The sequence below is a fragment of the Marmota flaviventris genome, chromosome 3, assembly GCF_047511675.1.
Source record: "Marmota flaviventris isolate mMarFla1 chromosome 3, mMarFla1.hap1, whole genome shotgun sequence".
In the NCBI taxonomy this organism is placed as follows: Eukaryota; Metazoa; Chordata; class Mammalia; order Rodentia; family Sciuridae; genus Marmota; species Marmota flaviventris.
In genome coordinates this window covers 25,889,568-25,911,866 of record NC_092500.1, presented here as the reverse complement: position 1 = coordinate 25,911,866, position 22,299 = coordinate 25,889,568, and the positions used below count along the sequence as shown (strand labels likewise).

At 34.0% G+C, this 22,299-nt stretch overlaps 1 protein-coding gene across 7 annotated transcripts in view; it reads right to left on the bottom strand.

Annotated features, from left to right (window-relative positions):
* Nucleotides 1–22,299, bottom strand: part of Cep83 (centrosomal protein 83) — a 123,370-nt gene that overhangs the window by 66,402 nt on the left and 34,669 nt on the right. For 5 of the 7 annotated variants that reach the window (XM_027953312.3, XM_071609641.1, XM_071609643.1 and 2 more), the window contains exons 2-5: nt 8,032–8,302; nt 7,524–7,674; nt 2,471–2,563; nt 224–355 (exon numbers count right to left, since the gene is read on the bottom strand). In XM_027953312.3, coding sequence (XP_027809113.1) covers nt 224–355; nt 2,471–2,563; nt 7,524–7,674; nt 8,032–8,201 — 546 coding nt within the window. In that variant the 5' untranslated portion in view covers nt 8,202–8,302. Of the gene's footprint in view, nt 1–223; nt 356–2,470; nt 2,564–7,523; nt 7,675–8,031; nt 8,303–19,075; nt 19,137–21,362; nt 21,382–22,299 lie in introns of those variants that run through there. The other 2 variants (XM_071609639.1, XM_071609638.1) reach the window with 2 other exon arrangements.

Here is a 22,299-nt window from a genome sequence, read left to right as displayed (position 1 = left end):
AAATTAAAGAGCAAAGAAATTTTAAAAATCAAACAGCCAAAACAGAACATTCACAAGAAAAGTGTTGTTAGAGAGTAAATGAAAACCATTACAAATACTTCATCATTAATTATTAAAACATAATCATGCAATCAACTCTAATTCGAGATATACAAAAATACGTAATCATAAAATTTTATTGACTAGAGAAATTTTGAATAAACTAGTATAATCAATTACTTACCTCTGATTCATATTTTATTTTTTCCTCTTCTGAAATGCGTGCAAATTCTTCTTTCTGGTGTTCAAATTCTGACTTGAGAAATGTATGTTCATAGCGAAGCTTATTATATTCAGCTCTATACTTCTCCACTTCCTAAAATAAGATTGCAATTTATAACAAATTTAAAAGTGAAATTTGTACTCAGTCCAAAAAATCACTTTTAGAAATAAAACTACATAGTATATCGGTAGCCATTCTGAAAGTAAAAAAACGAAATTAATAGGAATACAAATGAAACTTAGAAAAGTCCTCCTAAGCATCCTACAGACAGAATTACTGAGAAGGTACCAATGAAAACAATTATCATTTAATTAATGTTGTTTCTTCACTGATCCTCATTATAATAAAAAATGTACAGCATGAAAAAGGTGTGACCTCTGGGCTTAATAAATAATGTTTAAGAATGCAACACACCTTTCAAAATATAGCTAGATTTTTTAAAGTATAAGATACTCCTCTAAAATTTAGGCAAGATGAACTCAAAGTAGATAAAAGAACAGAATATTTAGTAGAGTACCTTAAGGTGCAAACAAATATTAGAATGATAGCTCTACTCACTGCACCACCCTGAAGGATATTTGTAGGACTGTCTCCCACTCACCAGAAACACATACAATTCCCCAGGGGGCTCCAATCCTGCTTCCTAACCACCTATAACAGCTGGAACTCTAGATAGGGCAGAGGGGTTGGAGGGGAAGGGAAGGGGAATGGGATTAGAAATGATGGTGGAATGTGATGGTCATTATTATCCAAAGTACATGTATGAAAGCATGAATTGGTGTGAATATACTGTGAATACAACCAGAGGTATGAAAAATTGTGCTCTAGATGTGTAATAAGAATTGTAATGCATTCCGCTGTCATTTATAAATTAAAAAAGAAACAAAAAAATAAAAACTTAACAAGAAACAGGCAAAATAGCAGAAAGATGCAAGAGACATTATTTCAAGAAGTATTAAGAAACTAGGTAATGAGGGAAAATATCTCTCGAAATATCAATCAGCCTTGCTGTAAATTTTTTGTTTTTGTTTTTATCACTGTACATCTTTAGTTGAAAGGTTCCTAAGCCAGTTGACAAGCCAAGAAAATGGGTTTCATAATATTAGAGATAATTTGTTTTGATTTTAAAAACCTCTTTTTACTTTATCAACTACCTTAAGTTTGAGTGATTTCATTTCCAAAAATTAAGTCTATTCTCAAACCAGAATACTGCCACTAGCAATATATTCAAAAGATCATAGTATCAAGCCAATAAACCATTATAAAAGAGGATTCCATGACCATTCCATGTAATGGTATATCACTAGACTATAATCTCCCAAAGGGGTACACTTGAAAGGGGACAATGATCATTTGTACATATAAGGCCTAAATATATTTGTTTAAAAAGGTATAGTACAAAATGTCTAGCACAGTACCAAATCTACTTAATATCTGTAGTCTTTTCCTCTTCCTTTTATTAAACATTTAATCACATCATACCAATACTTTATAAAAGGAGACCGGTCTCAACCTGAAGGACAACTAACAAATATTTTCCTTTCTTAAGTGCATGAAATGCATTCCTTCATTGGGGAAAAAAACTAATTGAGCACCTATATACTGTATGTCACGAACTATTCTAGGAACTTGAAATAATGAACAAAATAAATACAGAAGTTCTTCCTCTTGTGCAACTTCCATTCTAAAGGTGCTAACAGAAAATAAGCACAATAAATAAATCAGTTAGCATGTTAGAAGGTAGAAGGTACTTGAGAAAAGATTAAAAATACAGCAAGGTAAGGGGGATCCAAAGATTTAAGTAGTGATGGGGAAAGCAGATTGCAATATTAAATGGGGAAAGATGAGGGGGAAGTCAAGTAGGCCTCAGTGACAAAAGTAACATTTTAAACAGAGACTTGCAAGAGATGAAGAAGTTAGCCAAGATAAATCTGGAGGATGAATATTCAAAGCAGAAATAATGCTACAGCAATGGCTCTTGAACTTCACCACTTTTAGAGTGCCAAAGAAACATCAAGAGGCCAATTAGGATGGAGGAAACGAGGCCAGAGAAATAATGCACTGCAATCCTGTGAAGCCTTAGAGGCCACAATATGGACTCTTTAAAGGGGAGCCACTGAAGAGATTTTGAGTAAAGGAAGGATGCTTTTCATCAACTTTCATAATCACATGAAGATAAATGAATAGTTCATCTACATAATTACTTACTTCATCCAGATTCCGTAAACGTTCTCTCATTGGAGTTTCTAATTCCTGTTGTATTTGGGCTCTTAACAATTCCAATTTTTGTGGTGTTAAAACCTAATATGTAGAGAGAGAATTACAAATATGAAATTACAAATACTGAAAGAATTCTCCAAATTTCAAGTCTCTCCTTCTAATTATGGCAATGGAATTCAATTCATAGATATTTTCAAAATGCAGCTATTTTACCACAATCACTGCATAAATAGAACCATTATTTGAAAAAAATACTTTTAGAATCTCAATTTAAGGTTCTCCCAGATGTCAAAAATTTCATTAATATGAGGTAAAGACAATCACTGATTAATACTGTAATTATTAAGAACAACCATGTTGGCAACTAAGGCTTGGTTTGGATACAAAGGCTTATGGCATAATTTAATAAATTATTATAATAATTGAATTATAATAGCTATTAATAATTAACATATATAAACTTAATAAAGGTATAAAACTTTATTATACCAAGAGAATTCTTCAGACTTACTTTCAGTCAGAAACAGCTAATTTTTTTTCTGACCAGCAAAACTAATTTAGGCTCTCCTCTCTCATACTCTTATAAAACTCATATTTCGATGAATGATTAAATATTTATATAAAGTTCATATAAGCAAACACAGTTTGTCTATTCCTCACTGTATTTGCAGACACTTCCCACCAATGCCTACTACATAGAAATCACTCAATTATTACTTCATGAATGCCCAAATACTGGTTATAAAATTAATCTAGGACTGGGGATGTCGTAGCTCAGTGTGAGAGCACTTGCCTAACATGCATGAGGCCATGGGGTCAATCCCCAGAACCACCAAAAAAAAAAAAAATCTAGCCTGGAGTTATGTAAATTTCTATGAAAATGAAAATGCTCAATTTACTTTATTTAATTATCAATATTCCATACATTTTACTTAAAATATTACATTTTACTATTAAAGTCCACTAAACCAAAAGCATTGTGCAATGTACTATAATGTACATACCACACTACTCTAAGCATCTTACCTGCATTAATTTATTTAAGCCCCACAACAATCCCACTATGTAGCTTCAATGAGGCACCCTAAAATCTAAATAACTTTCTAAAGATCACAAAGACCCACCTGAAGCTCATTTTTTTTCCCTAAGTAATCAAATTCTGAAATGAAAAATACCTCATACATACAAATAAAGTAGGCAATGGAAGCTTTACCCAACAGGTAAAGACAAAGAAAAAAGATATTTTGGATAGAAAGAATGATGCACCAAAGGAAGAAGGAAGCCAAAGCTTAGGTACAAACCAAACTAAAGAACAGTGAAACAACATAATGAGAGGACAATAGAGTAACATCTTTAAGATACTGGAGGGAAAAAATCTGTTAACTTAGAATATAATATTCAGTGAAAATTTATAAAACAAACTTTTTCAGCCAGGTGCAGTGGTGCACACCTGTAATCCCAGCTTGAGAGGCTGAAGTAGGAGGATCGTGAGTTCAAAGCCAGCCTCAGCAACAAGGTGCTAAGCAACTCAGTGAGATCCTGTCTCTAAATATTATACAAAAAAGGGCTGGGAATGTGGTTCAGTGGTTATATATCCCTGAGTTCAATTCTCAGCGTGCGCACGCATGCAAACACACACACACACATACACACACACACACACACACACACACAAAACCCTTTTCTGATGTAAAAACATAAAAATAAAAAGCTGAAAAATATTCTCACCAGCAGAGCCACACTGCTGTAAGAAATGTTAAAGTCCTTAAAACACAGGAAAAAAATTTTTTAAAGTACTAGATGGAAATATGGATATATGAAGAAATGAAAAGCACTGAAATCCACAACTACATGGGTAAATATATGATTTTTATTATTATTTAAAACTGTTTTAAAGATAATGGCATTTTAAACAAAAATAATAATCTAGTATGGGGTTTATGGTTGGGATTGGCAGAGATAAATTATATTTTATAAATCCTAAAGTAAAAGATGGTATATGTTAAGGCTAATGCAATATTTAAAGCAACACAAACAGCTGATGCCAATAAGCCAGCAAAGAGAGTAGAGTCATAAGCAACAAAAAAAGATTAAATAAAACATGAAAAGGGAAACAAAGAATACATGGAACAAATATAAAACAAACAGTAAGAAGGGGTTTGTCCTGTGGAGGCAAATGATCTCCTGCAAACTTTGCTGACAATTTGTAGAAGGCACAGGGCAAAGTAAGCAGAAAGTTAGCTGACCTGTGCTCGCTACCCTGTGCAGCGATGCAGCTATGCAATACCCATATAGCTCCTTAAACATGTTTAATTATGTCATAGATACCTCTTGGAAACAGTGCTTTAAATTTTACAGTGATGTGCAGCACTGGCCTAGATCACCTAATAGCAAACAAAGGTTTAGAAGTCTTCTGATCCTTGAGGTCTCTAATAAAGAATCTCTAAGATTTTTTTATATATTCCTAGAATCATTAAAATTAAGCACATAATAAAAATCTCTTCTTTGCCCAGACCCAAACATACACAAACCAAAGACATTATAGGATTTTCTCCATTTTATTTTAGGAGAAACTCTCCCATATTTAAGACTTTCAAAGAAGCATTGCAACTACTTGTCTTATAACCTAGGTATCATTACCTACATAAACAAATCTTTAATACTCCAACACCTGCAGTAATAGTAACATAAAGTGGCCAAATAGTAACAAAAAATGTTTTCAAAGTATTTTTTCATTTAAGAGGGCAAATACTGTGCCAAAAATTCTTAATATATTAAGTAGTGAAACTAAGTAATAAATTTTGATATGAGCATCTTAGTAACCAAAACAAAATAGGAAAACATGGGTTATACATTTTTGATGGCCTGGCACAAAAACAACATATACATTTATGGTAACTTTTTTTAGTTTTAAACAAATACATATCAATGATTTCTCGTGTTAGAAAAAGATTTTGCCTTTAGCACACAATAACAACATACTAGTTAAGTATTCCTAATTCAAAAATGTAAAATCTGAAATGCTCCAAGATGTTCAAAGAATTCCGGATTTGGGATTTCAGATTTACAGACTAGGAATGCTCATCCAGTGAAGTCAATGCAAATAACTGAAAAAATTTTAAAACTCCAAAATCTGAAATACTTTTGGTTCCACGCATTGCAGAAAAGAAATATTCAGCCTGTAACAATAATAGCTAACACATATTGATCACTAACTACATCAAAGCACAGTAGTGGCAACCTTCTATGCAATCTCTTATTGGATCTTTACAATTATCCTATGAGCTTGGTATGATTATTCCCATTCACTATGCAGAAATGCTCTTTAAATAAATTTCTTTTCAATTTATTTTCTATAAAAGTCAGTGACAACATTAAATCTTGGACAAGGCATTTTTTGCAATTAGATAATACATGATTATTTTTAAGATAATCACCTTTCATAAATTTTCACTGAAATATTTCTTAATGATCTTACTGTTGAAGTTTTCTTCACTTATAATTTGCACAAATTGCAAGCATCCCTTAAAGCAAATAGCTAAATTGAGCCTCTGAATATTCATAAAACAAATTAATTCACTGATTCTACTGGCTTATATTTACATTGCCCCCTTTCACTCACATCTCTGAGGTTTTTACTTTGTTTAAATGTTCCAAATATATCTAGAAATGAAGCTGATCATGGTGTAGATTCCAGCCCAAGCATTCTCCTTCCCCAAACCAAACCTTAGTGGTATTCCCAACAGCAGAAGACTTGAAGATTCTGAATGATAAACTGCTAAGGCTGCTGTCAAGGAAATCTATGCTGGATGACATGCCAGATTAGATAACTTAAAAAATTACCTTCTTACTCTATGAACTTATGACTTTGGTATTAATAATCTTATTATTCATACCATTGTTTGCTGATGCTATTCAGAAAGTAAAGAGATACAGGAAAATATCATTCATTCATATTTGATTAATTTAAAACTACTAAGCTTGGGTTGGGATTGTGGCTCAGAGGTAGAGTGCTCCCCTGGCACGGGCGGGCCCCGGGTTCGATTCTCAGAACCACATAAAAAAAAAAACATTGTGTTGTATCCATCTACACTTAAAAAAATAAATATTAAAAAACAAAAAAGCTACTAAGCTTGACTGGTAAGCTTGACTACTAAGCCTTTTTTTAGTTTGGAGGCACATGAAAAATGACCAGTGTAAAAAATACCCAAGAAACAGTAGTTTAGTATTTTTGTATCAATTGTCTTTTACTTCAAAAACCCATTACAATGTGCACATAAATTGTGCATACATATTGTTTTTACAATCTCTTTTAAGAAACTCCTTAAAAATAACTATCAAATAAGGCTCAATAGTGCACATCTATAATCCCAGCAACCTCGGGAGGATGAGGCAGGAGGGCTACAAGCTCAAAACCAACTTCAGCACCTTAGCGAGGCTCTCAGCAATTTAGAAAGACTCTGTCTCAAAATAAAAAATAAATAAAAAGGGCTGGGGATGTGGCTCAACGGGTAAGCACCTCTGGGGGTTTCAATCCCCAGTAACAAAATGATAAAAAATAACCATCAATCATTTTTACTTTAGTTTCAGTTGTAATAAACACACAAAAACTAGTAACATCTTTTGAAAGAAATTCTTTAATTCTGAATTTTAATCAACTCAAACTGGCCTTTTCCCTAATTATTCTGAATGTTGAAATATTTCAGAGTAGGTAATATAGTACTAATTTACATAAGTTTGTTTCATGGTTTCCCTTTCATGATAGCTAATATTCTAGAACACATAATAGAATATAAAAGAAGATTAAATTATAGCAGCTGGAAATATAGCAAAGAAAAAAATCACTAAAGATAAAGAGACAGAGCTGGAGATGCAGAGCTCATTGGTAGAGCATACTTCCCTAGCATGTACAAGTCCCTAGGTTTGACCTCCCAGTACTGCCAAAAATAAAAATGAAAAAGATGCAATTTAACACATTTATCAAAACTACTTACTTCCCCTATCTGACTAGTTTTATACAAACTCAAATATATTTTCTTACCTGCAGTTTTATTTCTTCTAAATCTTTAGTTTTCTCTACTAATTCCCCTTTTAGCTCTTCAAGCAGTAGCTGGAATTTTTCCTGGTTTGTTTCCTTTTCATTTAACAAGCGCTTGAGTTCATTTTGTGATTTTATGTACTCACCCTGCAATCTGATTTAAAAAAACATTAAAAAAATTCAATTTTAAGTATGTCCTTTGTTCTCTAACTGCATTACTTTATTAACACTGTAGTATCCGAACGCAACTTTATAATCAGAGGGAAAAAGATATTTAGCCACCTGGGTAATTCTATGTCTTGCTATTTTGAAAATAAGATTTTATAAACCCAACCCACTTAATATCATTGCTTTGAACAAAGTAATTTTAAAGTAAAATTTTACTACATTGAAAGTGTTGAATGAATACACTGCAAAATAATAAAATTATACTACAGTTCCAGAGCAAACATTTAGCCAATAACTTTTTTAACAATCTCATGATACCCACCTCTAAATTTAAGTAATTTACCTTGTGTGTTCAACTTTGAGAGTCTGATAATTAGTTTTATGATGGTCACATCGTAACCTTTCATCAATTAACATTTTTTGGAACTCAGATTCAGAATTTAGTCCAGTGTCTCCACCAGTTGGAAAAATGTTGGGAAAAGTGTCCATATTGGTAAATAAGCTGACAACCATATAATAATAAATTGTGGCTTTACTGTGATTTTAGTTCTTTTTTGAAGAGTATTTCCCACTTCTTTCTTGCTAAGACAGAATCTCAGGAAACCAAATTATACCTGCACAGAGAAATAACTTTGGTTAGTGATCAGTGAATTTGAACTTCATTTGGTTTTACTTTTCTTTTGTCATTTATTATTTTCCTTATCGTTTTTATAACAAAACCCAGTTTTCAAATTTTTCAATTGTTCACAAAATAAAGTACAAGAATAAAGTGTAATCATGTTTTCTTTACTTCCACACAAAGATTCTTTGGCTATCTATAATACCCATCTCTAAATTTAAGTAATTTACCTTGTGTCTTCAACTTTGAGAGTCTGATCTTCTAGCAGTAACCTAACTATATCAGAACTATGGACTTTTCCAGTTTAGGTACTCCTAAATTCACAAACCAGAGTCATGTTTCCTGAAACCATTGGGCTAAACTTCAAGGGTGGATACTAGCACAAAATGCATATTCCTAAGTCAGAGGGAAAACTATCTGGAACTTGCTAAGTGACTGGGGAGAATCAAAGACTCTGTCTACAAGTGACAATATCTGTGTTTAATGCTATAAAGGCTCTTTGACACAACACAAACTGCATTCAGGCTGCGGATTCAGATCAGAAATCAATCAACACATAAATATTAATCAGTTCCTAGGTGTTATGTACTGTGCTAAGAGGAGGAAATTAAATCACTTCACCTACCCCCAAAAGCACTGACCCAGTAGTATGAAGGTTTTCTGTTTTTCTTTTTCAGTGCTGGGGATTGAAACCTGAGCTTCAAGCATGCTAGGCAAGTTCTCCACCACTGAGCGTGTCCCAGCTTCTTTATGATAGTAACCATGTGTTTACTACATTAGACTTAAAAATGATGAAAAAGTGTTCTTATTATAAATAACTAAGAAAAGTGTAGTTCTATAATCAACATCATTAATCATTCATTTCATATATATATATATATATATATATATATATATATATATATATATATAAAATATTATATAGACATGGAAATATATATTTTCCTGATAGCATATCCCTTAATTACTAACCTCATCTCTAATTCTAGTTCCTATTAAATATATATATATAGTCCTTGCCTTAGACTGTATATCTTGTCCTACACAGATTCAAATGTTAAAGCCCTAATCTCCAATGTGACAATATTAGAAGCTAGGGTTCTTTGGGAAGTAATTAGGTTTACATAAGGTCTTGAGGGTAGAGCCTTATGATGGGTAGTGTTCTAATAAGAAAAGAGAAAAACTAGAGCCAGGCTGGTGACACAGCCCCTGTGATCTCAGAGGCTTGAGGGGCTGAGACAGGAGGATCCCAAGTTTGAGGCTACCCTTCACAATTTAGCAAGACCCTGTCTCAAAAAAATAAATAAATAAAAAGGGCTGGGGATATAGCTCAGTGGTAAAGCATCCCTAGGTTCAAATCCCAGTAACAAGAAAAAGAAAAGAAAAACGGAACTACAGCTTGCTATCTCCACCATTTGAGGACTTATGACAGCTATCTGCAAACCAAGAAGTGAGGCCTCATTAGACACCAAATCTGCTGGCACCCTGATCTTTGGGACTTCATAGTCTTTGGAACTGTAAGAAATAAATTTCTACTCTTAAAACCACCAGCCAATGGTATTGGGTTATAGTTTCCCAATGAACTAAAATATGGGTTATATTTTCCATGCCAAAAGTATGTAGAAACAATGCCTAAAATTCCATGGCCTTCCTGTACATTAATTTTAATGACCACCAAAGGGGAATATACTATCACACATTACTTGAAGGTCCCCCACTCAAACACATGTCTAAAAATAAAAAATCACATTATTAATTTGCACACATGTACACAAGACTCAATACTAATCTTTCTAGAAAGTTACTGGTATTAAAATGATAAATCTGCTTCCTTCCTCTTGCCTAATTCTAGGGATTTATTCTATAAAAATAGTTGAACAAAGTACCAAAGATAATACACAATACTCTTTTACAATGTTATTTTTAATTTTTAAAAAATGAAAAATCAGAATATCCATGGATAAAGTAATCTATCTGAATTACAAACTAAAAATGATAAGTTAGATCTTCCTCACTGCATAACAAAGAAAATAATATGAATAATACACACAGATATGTTTACATATACACAAAAGAGCCAAATAGGACTGGGGTTGTGGTTCAGTGGTAAAGTGCTTGCCTAGCACATGTGAGACACTGGGTTCAATCCTCAACAACACATAAAAATAAATAAATAAAATAAAGGTGTCTATCTACAACTAAAAAATACTTTAAAATAATAATAATAATAATAATATGCACCAACAATAGCAGCAAATTCTGAAGCAATATTGTAGTACTCCCTACTCACAATACAACATATAGCTTTTTATTATTAAATATACATTTTAAGGGGCCAGCATTGTGGCTTAGTGATGAAGAGGCCAGGATTGTGGCTTAGTGATGAAGCACTTGCCTCACATGTGTGGACACTGGGTTCAATCCCAGGCACCACATAAAATAAATGAATGAAATAAAGATATTGTGCCCACTATCTTTATTATTAAAAGATATGTGCCCATATCTTTTAATAATATGATTATTAAAATTTACATTTTAATAATCATAAAAAATTGCTCAGATGATCAAATCAACACATTTCCAAAATAATCTCATGTTTATTGAATAGTCCCTTACATAATGTTATAAAATTAACAACTCTTATTACTCAAATTCATCATTCTTGTTTTCAATCTACCTTCAACCTCTGACTTACCAGCTTCTGGTATTGATACCCATATTATGCTACCTTTAATCCATACTTACAACCTGAGAACCTTCTCTGCTTTACTCTCTTAAGTTTTTATGTATAAACATCAATACTCAACTTTAAAATGTAAAGTGCACCCCTTTCTTGTCATTCCTTTTTACTATAAAAAAATCAGACTTTTCTTACCTTACTAGAGCTTTTGTTTGTTTTACAGTATTGGGGATTGAACCCAGGGCCTCTCACAAACTAAGCAAGCATTTACCACTGTCCTTTTTAAAATTTCATTTTGAGACAGGGTCTTGCCCAGGCTGGCCTTGAATTTGCGATCCTCCTGCCTCAGCCTCCAGAACAGCTGGGATCACAAGTGTACACCATCACTACTGACTATTAAGAACTTTTTGTAATCCCTGCTTTCAGTATATTTTGCTTCTCCAGACTAAATGACAAAGTATTACTAAGTTAATATACAAAAAATTCGTATCCACCTTCTCACTCTCACTCAAAAGCTCCTGAGAAAAAGTCAAAACATTCTAACCTATTAGGGTCCTACACAATTAGCCCCAATCTACCTTCAGTCTCATTTGCTACCATCTGCCAAAAATATCCAGGTAAAAGGGCCCATTTACTACCCCAGAACAAATATTCACATCATACTTTTGTTTAAGCATATTTTTTGGGGGTTGTGAACACTACACTATAACAATAGACCAAACATGGGCTATAGTCATTAACTGTTCTCTATTTCTAGGATGACTAAATATGAATAGCTTTAAATATAACAGGTACATAGAAAGAACTTTCTGATTCAAAAGGTATGAGGCCCTGGGCTATATTTGCCAACAGACTGTTTCCAAATTTTGTCTTCTATGGACACTTAAGAATTACAGAAAACTATTCGCATATTTGTGCAAATCTTACCTAAGTCAGAATTAATTCTGAACCTGTTAAATATTATGTACAAAAAACTACATACAACATTTTCAGTTCTCCAGTTTGGGTATTCATCAATTACTCAATGGTAATCTTGGGAAATATTCACATTAGTCCTCCAAATAGATATCTAGTGTCAGATAAAACGGTCTCAAAGAAAATTCTTTTTCTGGCTTTGAAAAGTAGTTCAGCCATTCTATATTCAGGGTTACAAAGAAATAACTATTTTCTATACTAATTATAAGGAGGTTTTCAGCAGACAACACAAAAAATTTAACTCAATTATCTTGAATACTATGAAAAATGTACTCTCTCTCATACCAAAAAATCTAGAGAAAATCTTCTAACAACAGAGGATTAGACAATTTGATTTAAGTCTCCCACTCAGGACAATAAGAAAAGCTGAATATATATTTTACACATCTGCTTGCAGGTACTGGAAAACAAGAGTAAATATTTACTGAGATGGGCCAGGAAAGAATGAAGATACAAAAAAATGAAACTGGTTTGGTATTTGGAGGCACCTGCCAGATCCAAAGCAGGTAAATAGGAAACTGAATAACTTCTGACAGCCTTCAAATTCAAACAAACACCGAGAAACAGCAGTGAGTGGGAAAGCCCTGGTAAACACCATTTGTTTGGGCTAGAAACTTTAAGACCTGCCTCTTAGGAGTAAGGGCAATTACGAAGAAAGATATTAGACTAGGCCTCAGATTGCTTTTTAAAAAAATCCAACATCATTTGTTCTAATGATTCTTGTTGGTAGCTGTCACCTATCTGGTGATTTTGTGCAGATCTGTTTCTGGAGTGTCAGTCTGCAACCCCCATCTTGGTCTTTTTCTACCATTTTCAGTCTCCCAAGAGCTTGGAGGACCTAGCCAGCTGCACTCTCAGAGACTTTGCTGACGAAGTTGGGCATGATACCATTTCTCTGATATCTCTTACAGATCTTAGTCATGAGAACCAGCTCCAGCATCCCCGTGGGGATACAGGTGCTCCACCATGAAAGCAGTTCACAAGCAGAACAAGTTCTCACCAAAGGGTACAAGCTCTTTATGCTTGGCTTGCTTGACCACATCCACCCTTTCAGAGATTTTCAACTTCCTGGACCTTTTAAGGAAGGCTGCTAGAGCTCTGAAAAACTCCCACAAACTTACATCTTTTACAGCACCTCTAGGCATTGTATAGTCTCCATGCTGCCAGTCAGAGGAAAGGGCATATCACCCCTCCCTTCCTCCCTTCCTTCCTTCCTGTTATAGATGGACATAGTACCTTTATTTTTCATGTGGTGCTAAGGATAGAACCTAGGGCTTCACACATGCTAGGTGAGTGCTCTACCACTGAGCCACAACTCCAGCCCCCATATCACCCATTCTTGATTTAAAAAAAAAAAAAAAATTCTCCAATTTCTAGTTTCAGTCTGCATGTAAGAGGAGGCTTAAAGATTGCCACCCCATCCAAACAAAAAGAAAACTGAGCAAACTGAAAAATCAACAACTCATCTGTTTTTATTAATTTGTTTAATTTTGGGATCAGGAATTAAACCTAGAAGCACTTTATCACTGAGCCACATCCCCAGCCCTTTTTTTATAGTTATTATTTTGAGACAGGGCCTCACTAGGTTGCTTTAGGGCCTAAGTTGCTGAGGCTGGCTTTGAACTTGCAGTCCTCCTGCCTAAGCCTCCCCTACCTCTGGGTTTATAGGCATGTGCCACTGTGCCTGGCAACAACTCTCTTAGATCCAAAAAGAGATGAGGTCACAAGACAAACTAATACCTCCAAAACTGGAGAGACTGACAGGCTAATATAGAAAATCACAACAACATATTAAGGCAGAAACACACAAGCTAAAATCTTCCCAGGCAGGGGTAGGAAAACCTAAACTATAACTGACCAAATGCTGAAAGGTCACTGTAGTCAATTCTCAAGAGTTAAAAAACTACACAGGTAGCCAGTTACATGTGCTCCCACACTTTTTTAAATTTTATTTCCTGAAGCTAACCAGGTTCTCACAATGAATAACAGAGAAAAGCCTCCTCATAGAAAAGGGAAGGGAAATACAACTATTTGAAATCTTTAGAACATTCTGATCTTAACATTATTTCTTCCCTCAAGAGATACTGTTTAACTACAGCCTGATCTGCTGGGGTTTAAACAGAACCTAAGTAACCTGCAGAAGCAGAAATTCTCAAATCTAGCACCTTCTTATTAGCCTCTCTCACTTAAGGGAGAGTATGTGCAAATTGAAAGTCACTAATAAAGTTCACAGTCAAGGAGCAAAGGTTCCCCAAAAGACTAAGATCTAATCATACAACTTACAGAACACTTCCCTTCTAACTACAACTTATGAAAGTATATAACATAAGGACCTTACCAACAAAATAATTTGAATTCTTCCCTCTTATGCCTTTTATCATTGTTGTCACTTACTATACTACATAAGTACCTTAACAAAATAATCCTTATTCCTCCTTTCTTTTGTATCATGGTTGTATGTGTGTGTTGTGTGTGTGTATAAGCCTATAAACACACACACACAGCATATATGTATAGGCATGAAATAGAAGAAAAACACTAACAAAGTATAAGGACAACCAACTGAAAACGGTGGCAAATGTGGCAACATTAATTCAGCTATGTCAATAATTGCTTTAAATGTCAATGGTCTCAATATACTAAATTAAAGAAAGAGATTGCAGAGTGGAGCAAACACAAGACCTAGCTATCCCACTCCTTAGTATTTATCCAAAAGAACTAATATCGGCACGCTATAGTAATACGTGCATACCAATGTTTATAGCTATTCATAAAAGCCAAGTTATAGAACCAGCCTAGATGCTTGTGAATAGATGAATGGATAAAGAAAAGGTGGTGCAATTTTACTCAATCATGAAGAATGAAATTATGTCATTTTCTGATAAATGGATTCAAGTGGAGAACATCACGCTAAGTGAAATAAGACAGACTCAGAAAGTCAAGTGTAGAATGTTTTCTCATGTGTAAAAGCTAGAGAGAAATTAGGATTTTTTTTAAAGGGGGCACAAATCTCATGAAAATATACAGGAAAACTGGAGTGGAGGAAGGAGGTTGTGGGAAGCAAAGAAGGATGGCAAAGGGGAGAAACTAACTGCAACTGTAGAATAAAACTGACCAAATTATTCTATGTGCCTGTATGACTATATCAAAATTAATTCCACTTTTATTTACTAATTTAAAAACTAAATAAATAGGAATAACAATAAATTAGAGGAATGGGGGTCAAGTGCAGTACTGGGGATTGAAATGGAGCAAATTATCTTATATACATTCGTGAATGTCAAAGTGAACCCCACAATCATGTAAAACTGTAACACACTAAGAAAAACAAAGTAGTAATAATAATGATAATAGGACCCAACTAAGTACATGCTGTCTACAGGAAACCCACTTTAAATATAAAGACACACATGTACTAAAACTAAATAGACAAAGATATATCAGCAGCAGTCAGACTTGGTTGTGCATTTCTGTAATTCCAGATACTCAGGAAGTTGAAGCAGGAGGATCCTGAGTTTGAGGCCAGCCTAGGCAACTCAGCAAGACCCTGTACCAAAATAAAATTTTATAAAGGACTGAGGAATCCTTGCCTAGCATGTGTAAGCCCCTGGGTGAAGGGAAAGAAATGGAAGAAAGGGGAAGAAAAAGGAAAGGAAGAAAGCAATGGGCTCATCACCTATATACCTCCCAAGTTTATATGCTGAAGGCTTAGCATCAAAATAACACTATTAGAAGGTGAGGTCTATGTGGGGGTGATTAAGTCATGGGGACTGAAACTTCATTACAGGATTATTGCCCTTATGAAAGAGTCCTAAGAAAGTTCCCCTGGCCCTCCTGATGTATGAGAAGACAATAAAAAAAGATAACTACTTATGAACCAGTAGATAGGCATTCACCAGACACTCACCATCAAGGTTTGCCAAAATCTTAATCTTAGACTTCCCAGCCTTCAGAACAATGAGAAATAAATCTCTCTTGTGTATAAGCCACCCAGTCTATATAATATTTTTCTTATAGCAACACAAGCCAATTTAGACAATTTTGAGCTGAGTGCAATGACACATGTCTATAATCCCAGTCACTCAAGAGGCTAAGGCAGAAGGATCAAAATTCAAGGCCAACCTAGGTAATTTAGCCAAACCCTTTCTATATATATATATATATATATATATATATATATATATATATATATATATATAAAGGGCTGGAGATTCAGTGGTAGAGCACTTGCCTAGCATGGATAAGACCCTGGGTTCAATCTCCAGTACTTAAAAAAAAAAAAAAAAAAATTTTTTTTTTTTGAACAGAAAATACTTCAGAGCAAGGAAAGTCTTAGGGATAAGAGAAATACTGCCTAACAACATAGCATCACGAGGCAAAAACTGACAGAGCTGCAAGGATGAATAGATTAATCCACTATTAATAGTTTTATACTTCAACAATACCAGTTAGAAATGAACAAATTTGGGGCTAGGGTTGTGGCTCAGAGGTGGAGCACTGGGTTTGATATTATGTCCATCTACAACTAAAAAAACAAAATTAAAAACACTATCTTTAAAAAAAAAAAAAAGAAATGGACAAATTCATTAGGCAAAATATCTGCAATTACTCAGTGAAACTAAACAATACCACCATCCAACTTAATAAAATGGACATTTACAGACTATTTCTCCAACAACAATGGAAGATATATTCTTCTCAAGCATACATGGAACATTCACTAAAACAGAACACATTCTAGGCCATAAAACACAATTTTTTAAAAATGGTAATCATACAGTTTTGATTCTAAGAACACAATGGAATTATACTAACCATCAACAACAAAAAGATACCTGGAAATCTGAAAATAATTGGAGATTAAGCAATATGCTTCTAAAAAACACACAGGTCAAAGAAAAAATTACAAGAGATATTTTAGAGTATTTTAACTAAATGAATACACAACTTATCAAATTTGTGGGATGCAGTGAAAACAGCGTTTAAGAGAGGAATTTAAGTTTTGAATAAAATAATCAAAATTAATCATCTAAGTCTCTTAGGAAGCTAGAAAAAGAAAAGCAAAGTCTAAGAACAGAAGAAAAGCATATTAACGTCAAATACAAAAGAAAAATGATGAAAATTATATTATAAACTGAGAAAAGGAAGTCAACAGAGAAAAAAAAAAAAACCAATGAAACCTGGAGCTGATTCTTCAAAAAGATAGAATTCTAGCTTGGCTAAGAAAAAAGGAAAGAACACAAATTATTAATGTTAGAAATTAGAGGAGACATCACTAGAAATCCCATAATTTTTGTTTGGTTTGGTTTTCTTAAAAGGAGGAAGGCTTTATTTTGGCTCATGGTTTTAGAGGTTCAATCAATGGTAGGATGATTCCATAGCTCCTGGGCAAAGGTAAGGCAGAACACCATGACATAAGGGTGTGGTGAAGGAAAGCTGCTCAGGACAAGGCAGGCAGGCAGCAGAGACAGCTCTAGGCACCAGGGACAAAATATAAAACCTAAAAGGCACACTGACCTACTTCTTCCAGTCACACCCTACCTGCCTACAGTTACCTACCCGGTTAATCCATGAGCAACCTAACCTCATGAATTAGGTTAGAGCTCTCATAACCTAATCACCTAACCTCTGAACATTCTTGCATCAACTTACACATGAACTTTAGGGAGACATCACATAATTCAAACCATAACATTCCACCCAGGGCCCCCAAAAATCTCTTAAAAAAAAAAAAGAAAGAAATACAATGAATAATTCCATGACTACAAATTTAGTAATTAAATAAAATGGACCATTTATTTGAAAGACAATATGCAAAAACTTACAGAAGAAAAAATAGACAAACTAAGTCTATATATGTTAAAGAAACTGAGTCAATAATTAATAACCATTTAAAACAGAAAGCACCAAGCCCAGATGGGCTTGCCAATAAATTTACCAAAGATTTTGGAAGGAATTATACCAACTCCATTATCCTTTTCAGAATATAGAAAAGGGGATGCTTCTGAACTCATTCTACAACAGCAGTATGACCCTAACACCAAAATCAGGAAAAGGTACAAGAAATCTATAGACCAGTATCACTCATGAAAACAAACACAAAAAATTCTTAACAAAATAGTAGCAAACCAAACCCAATAATGTATAAAAAAAATTATTCACCACAACTAAGCAGGATTTATCCCAGGTATGCAAAGTCAGTTCCACATTTAAAAATCAATTAATGCAATCCATTACATCAACAGATTAACTCATGTGATCATATCAAACACACAAAAAGTATGTGACAAAATCCAATATCCACATGTAATAAAAATCATCAGAAAAGTAGGAATAGAGGAGAACTTTCTCAACATGATAAATAACAATTACAAAAAAACCTACAGCTATCATTTAACAAGTGAGACAATCAAAGCTTCCCCACTAATATCAGAAATAAGGTAAGGATATCCTCCCTCATTACTGCTTTTCTACATCATTCTGGAAGTCCTAGCTAATGCAATAAGCAATAAAAAGCACAGAGATGAGGAAGAATGAAATGTGAGTGTATTTTTCACAGATGACATCATCTTCCATATAGAAAATCTGAAGAAAAATGACAAAAATAAATAAGTGAAGAAAAAGACAAAAGAAGAAAACTCCTGCAACTAATAAGCATTACAGCACAACTGCGGTATTCAAGGTTAATATACTGAAGTCAATCAATCACTTTCCTATATATCAACAATGAACAACAGAATTTGAAATTAAAAACAAACCATTTAGACACACACACACACACATATAAAATTCTGATGAAAGAAATCAGAAGTAAATAAATGGAGATATTCCATGTTCATGGATAGGAAGACTCAATATTATTAAGATGTCAGTTCATCCCATATAGATCAAAGGAACAGGTGAGAATCCAGAAACAGATTCACATGATCCACGAACGTGAAAAACTTTTGCTCTGTGAAAGATACAACCAAAAAAATAAGACAAGCCACAGACTAGGAGAAATTATTTGCAAAAGATGCATCTGATAAAGGACTATTATCCAAAATAAACAAAGAATTCGTAAAATTCAACACTGAAGAAAATTTAAAACTCACCAGGTTTGGTGGAACGCACCTGTAATCCCAGTAACTTGGGAGGCTAAGGCAGGAGGATTGTAAATTCAAAGTCAGTCTCAGCAACTTAGCAAGACTCTGTCACAGAATAAAAAATAAAAAGGGATGGGAATGTAGCTCAGCGGCAGAGTGCCCCTGGATTCAATCCCTAGAAAACGTAAGAAATAAAAAATAATATTGTGAAATATGATATATCAAGTACTATGTAATGTTTTGAACAGCCAACAATAAAAAATTTAAAAAAATAAAAAAAAAAAATAATAATAATAAATGAATTTTTTTCAAAATTTTAAAATGGGCAAGACCTGAACCAAAACTTCACCAAAGAACAAATGCAGGTGGTAAATAATCATAGTTTGAAAAGACGCTCAACATTATATGTCATTAGAGAATTGTAAACTAACACCACAGACAAAGCTCTTAGAATGGGAAAAATTGAAAACACTGGCAACACCAAATGTTGATGAAGATGTGGAGCAAGGGGCCAGGGTTGTGGCTCATTAGTAGAGTGCTTGCCTAGCATGCATGAGGCACTGGGTTTGATCCCTGGCACTACCTAAAAATCCATCTACAACTAAAAAACATTATTAAAAAAAAAAAAAGATGCAGAGCAAGAGGAATTTGTTCATTACTATTGAAAATGTAAAATGGTAACAGTCACTTTGGAAGACAGTTTGGCAGTTTCTTACAAAATTAAACACTCTCATATTACAAGACCTAGCAATCATGTTCCTAGGAATTTAGGCTGAATGAACTGATATGAACTGAAAACATATATACACATGAAAACCTGCATACAATTTTATAACAACTTTAATTCTAACTGCAAAAACTGGGAAGTTTTTGTCCCTCTATAGGTGAATTGAAAAACTATGGTACATCCATGCAATAAAATATTCAGTCTAATTGCAAAAACTGGGAAGTTTTTGTCCCTCTATAGGTGAATTGATAAACTATGGTGAATCCATGCAATAAAATATTCAGCACTAAAAAGGAATAAACTATAGATTCATGAATAGACATGGAGGAACTTTAAATGCATATTACTAAGTAAGAAAGCCAGCCTGAAAAGCTAGATATAGTAAGAGTCGAACTATATGATATTCTAAAAAAAAGAAAATTACAGAAACAATTTTTAAAAATCAGAAGTTATAAGAGAGAAAGGGAGGAAGGGAAGGATAAATTGGTGGAGCACAAAGGATTTTTAGGGTAGTGAAACTATACTGTATGACATAATGGCAGATACATGCCTAAACACGATTGTTGAAACCCACAGCACACATGACACCAAAAGTGAACCCTAATGTAAATTATGAACTTTGGTCAATAATAATATGTCAATCTAATCCTACCAATTATAACCAATTGTGTTTGTTAGCATTCCATTGTTGTGACAATAAACTCAAGAAAAATGAATCTAAAAGGAAAAAAGTTTTTTTTGGCTCACAGTTTCAGTCCATGGTCACTTAGCTCCATTGTTTCTGGGCTTGTGGTAAGGCAGGACATCATGTCAGAAGTGCATGGCAGAAAAAAGCTGCTTACCCCATGGCAGCCAGAAAAGCGGGGGTGGGGGTGGTTTAAAAATAAGGGAGGGAGAAAGGGAAAGAGAGTAACTGGAGACCAAACCTTCCACACAAAAGTTTTTAGGGGACATTCCAGATTCAAACTATAACCAATGTAATACTCTAGTGTAGAATACTGATATCAGGGGAAGCTGTGCATATGTAGAGACAGGTTATACAGGAATTATTTGTACTTTCCATTCAATTTTATTGTGAAGCTAAAACTGCTTTAAAAAATAATAAGTCTATTAAAAGGGAGCGTTAGAAAGAAGGGAAAAAAGAGTACATGACAGGAACTACAGATGATCTAGTGTCTAAAATATTTACTATCTTTTTATTCTTAATAATAAACATCTGCCAAATCCTTCTCTAGGATAACCATTAAACATGCTAAAGGTTAGAGAAAAATAGAATTAATCAAGGCAGGTTTCTCAATCTCAGCACAATTGGCATTTTAAAGAATATAATTCTTTGCTGTAGGGCTGTCTTGTGCATCCTAAGATATTCAACAACAAGATGCCTGTAACACCACTCTCCCTAGTTGTTGTGAAAGTCAAAATGTCTCCACATGTTACCATAAGTGACCTATCATCCCCACCGTCTGTTGAGAACCAATGATCTAAAACAAGAAGGAAGAAATATAATTTTAGTCAGCTTTTTCACTGCTGTGACCAAAATACCTGACAATAACAATTTTATAAGAGGTAAAGTGTATCTGGGGCTCACAGTTTCAGAGGTCTCAGTCCACAGACAACTGGCTCCATTGCTCTGGGTCAGACAGAGGTGATGCAAAACATCATGGCAGAAAGATGTGGCAAAGGAAAGCAGCTCAGGACCTAACAATCAGGAAGCAGAGAAAGGATTCTGCTCACCAGGGACAAAATAAAATATATACCCAAAAGCCACAACCCAGTGACCTATCTCCTCCAGCCACATCCTACATGCCTACAGTTACTGCCCAGGTAATCCCTAACAGTGTATTAATGCACTGATTAGGTTAAGGCTCTCATAACCCAATCATTTCACCTCTGAACTTTCTTGAATTGAGCTTTTGGGATACAACTTATATCTAAACCATAACAAGAAGGAACTTAAAACAACAGGAAAATAAGACACAGTAATACAGTAGATTTAAACAAACATCAGTAATTGCATTAATATACACAGAATAAATACCTCAAATAAAAGATAAATTTAAAGGAAAAAACAAAGCTTGATAATATATACTCTTTTTTAAATTTTTTTTTAGTTGTTGATAGAATTTTACCTTATTTATATGTGGTACTAAGAATCGAACCCAGTGCCTCACACATGCCAGGCAAGTGTGCTACCGCTGAGCCATAACCCCAGCCCCAATATGTACTCTTTTATAGGAGTTTTTTATACTTAAGACATAAGGGGTAAGGAAGGGTTCAAGGAAAAATATACCATAAACACTAATCAAAAGACAGATGGTAGAGCTATATTAGCATCAGATAAAAGATTTTAAGGCAAAAAAAAAAAAAAACACTACTAAAGGTGACAAAAGTCGTTTTAATAATAAAGGTTTAATGCACCAGAAAGAACTGATAATTTTAAATTTACATACACTTAGTACAGCCACTAACTATATACATTGTTTGAACTACAATAAATTCACAAGTATAGGGTGAGAATCTAGCCA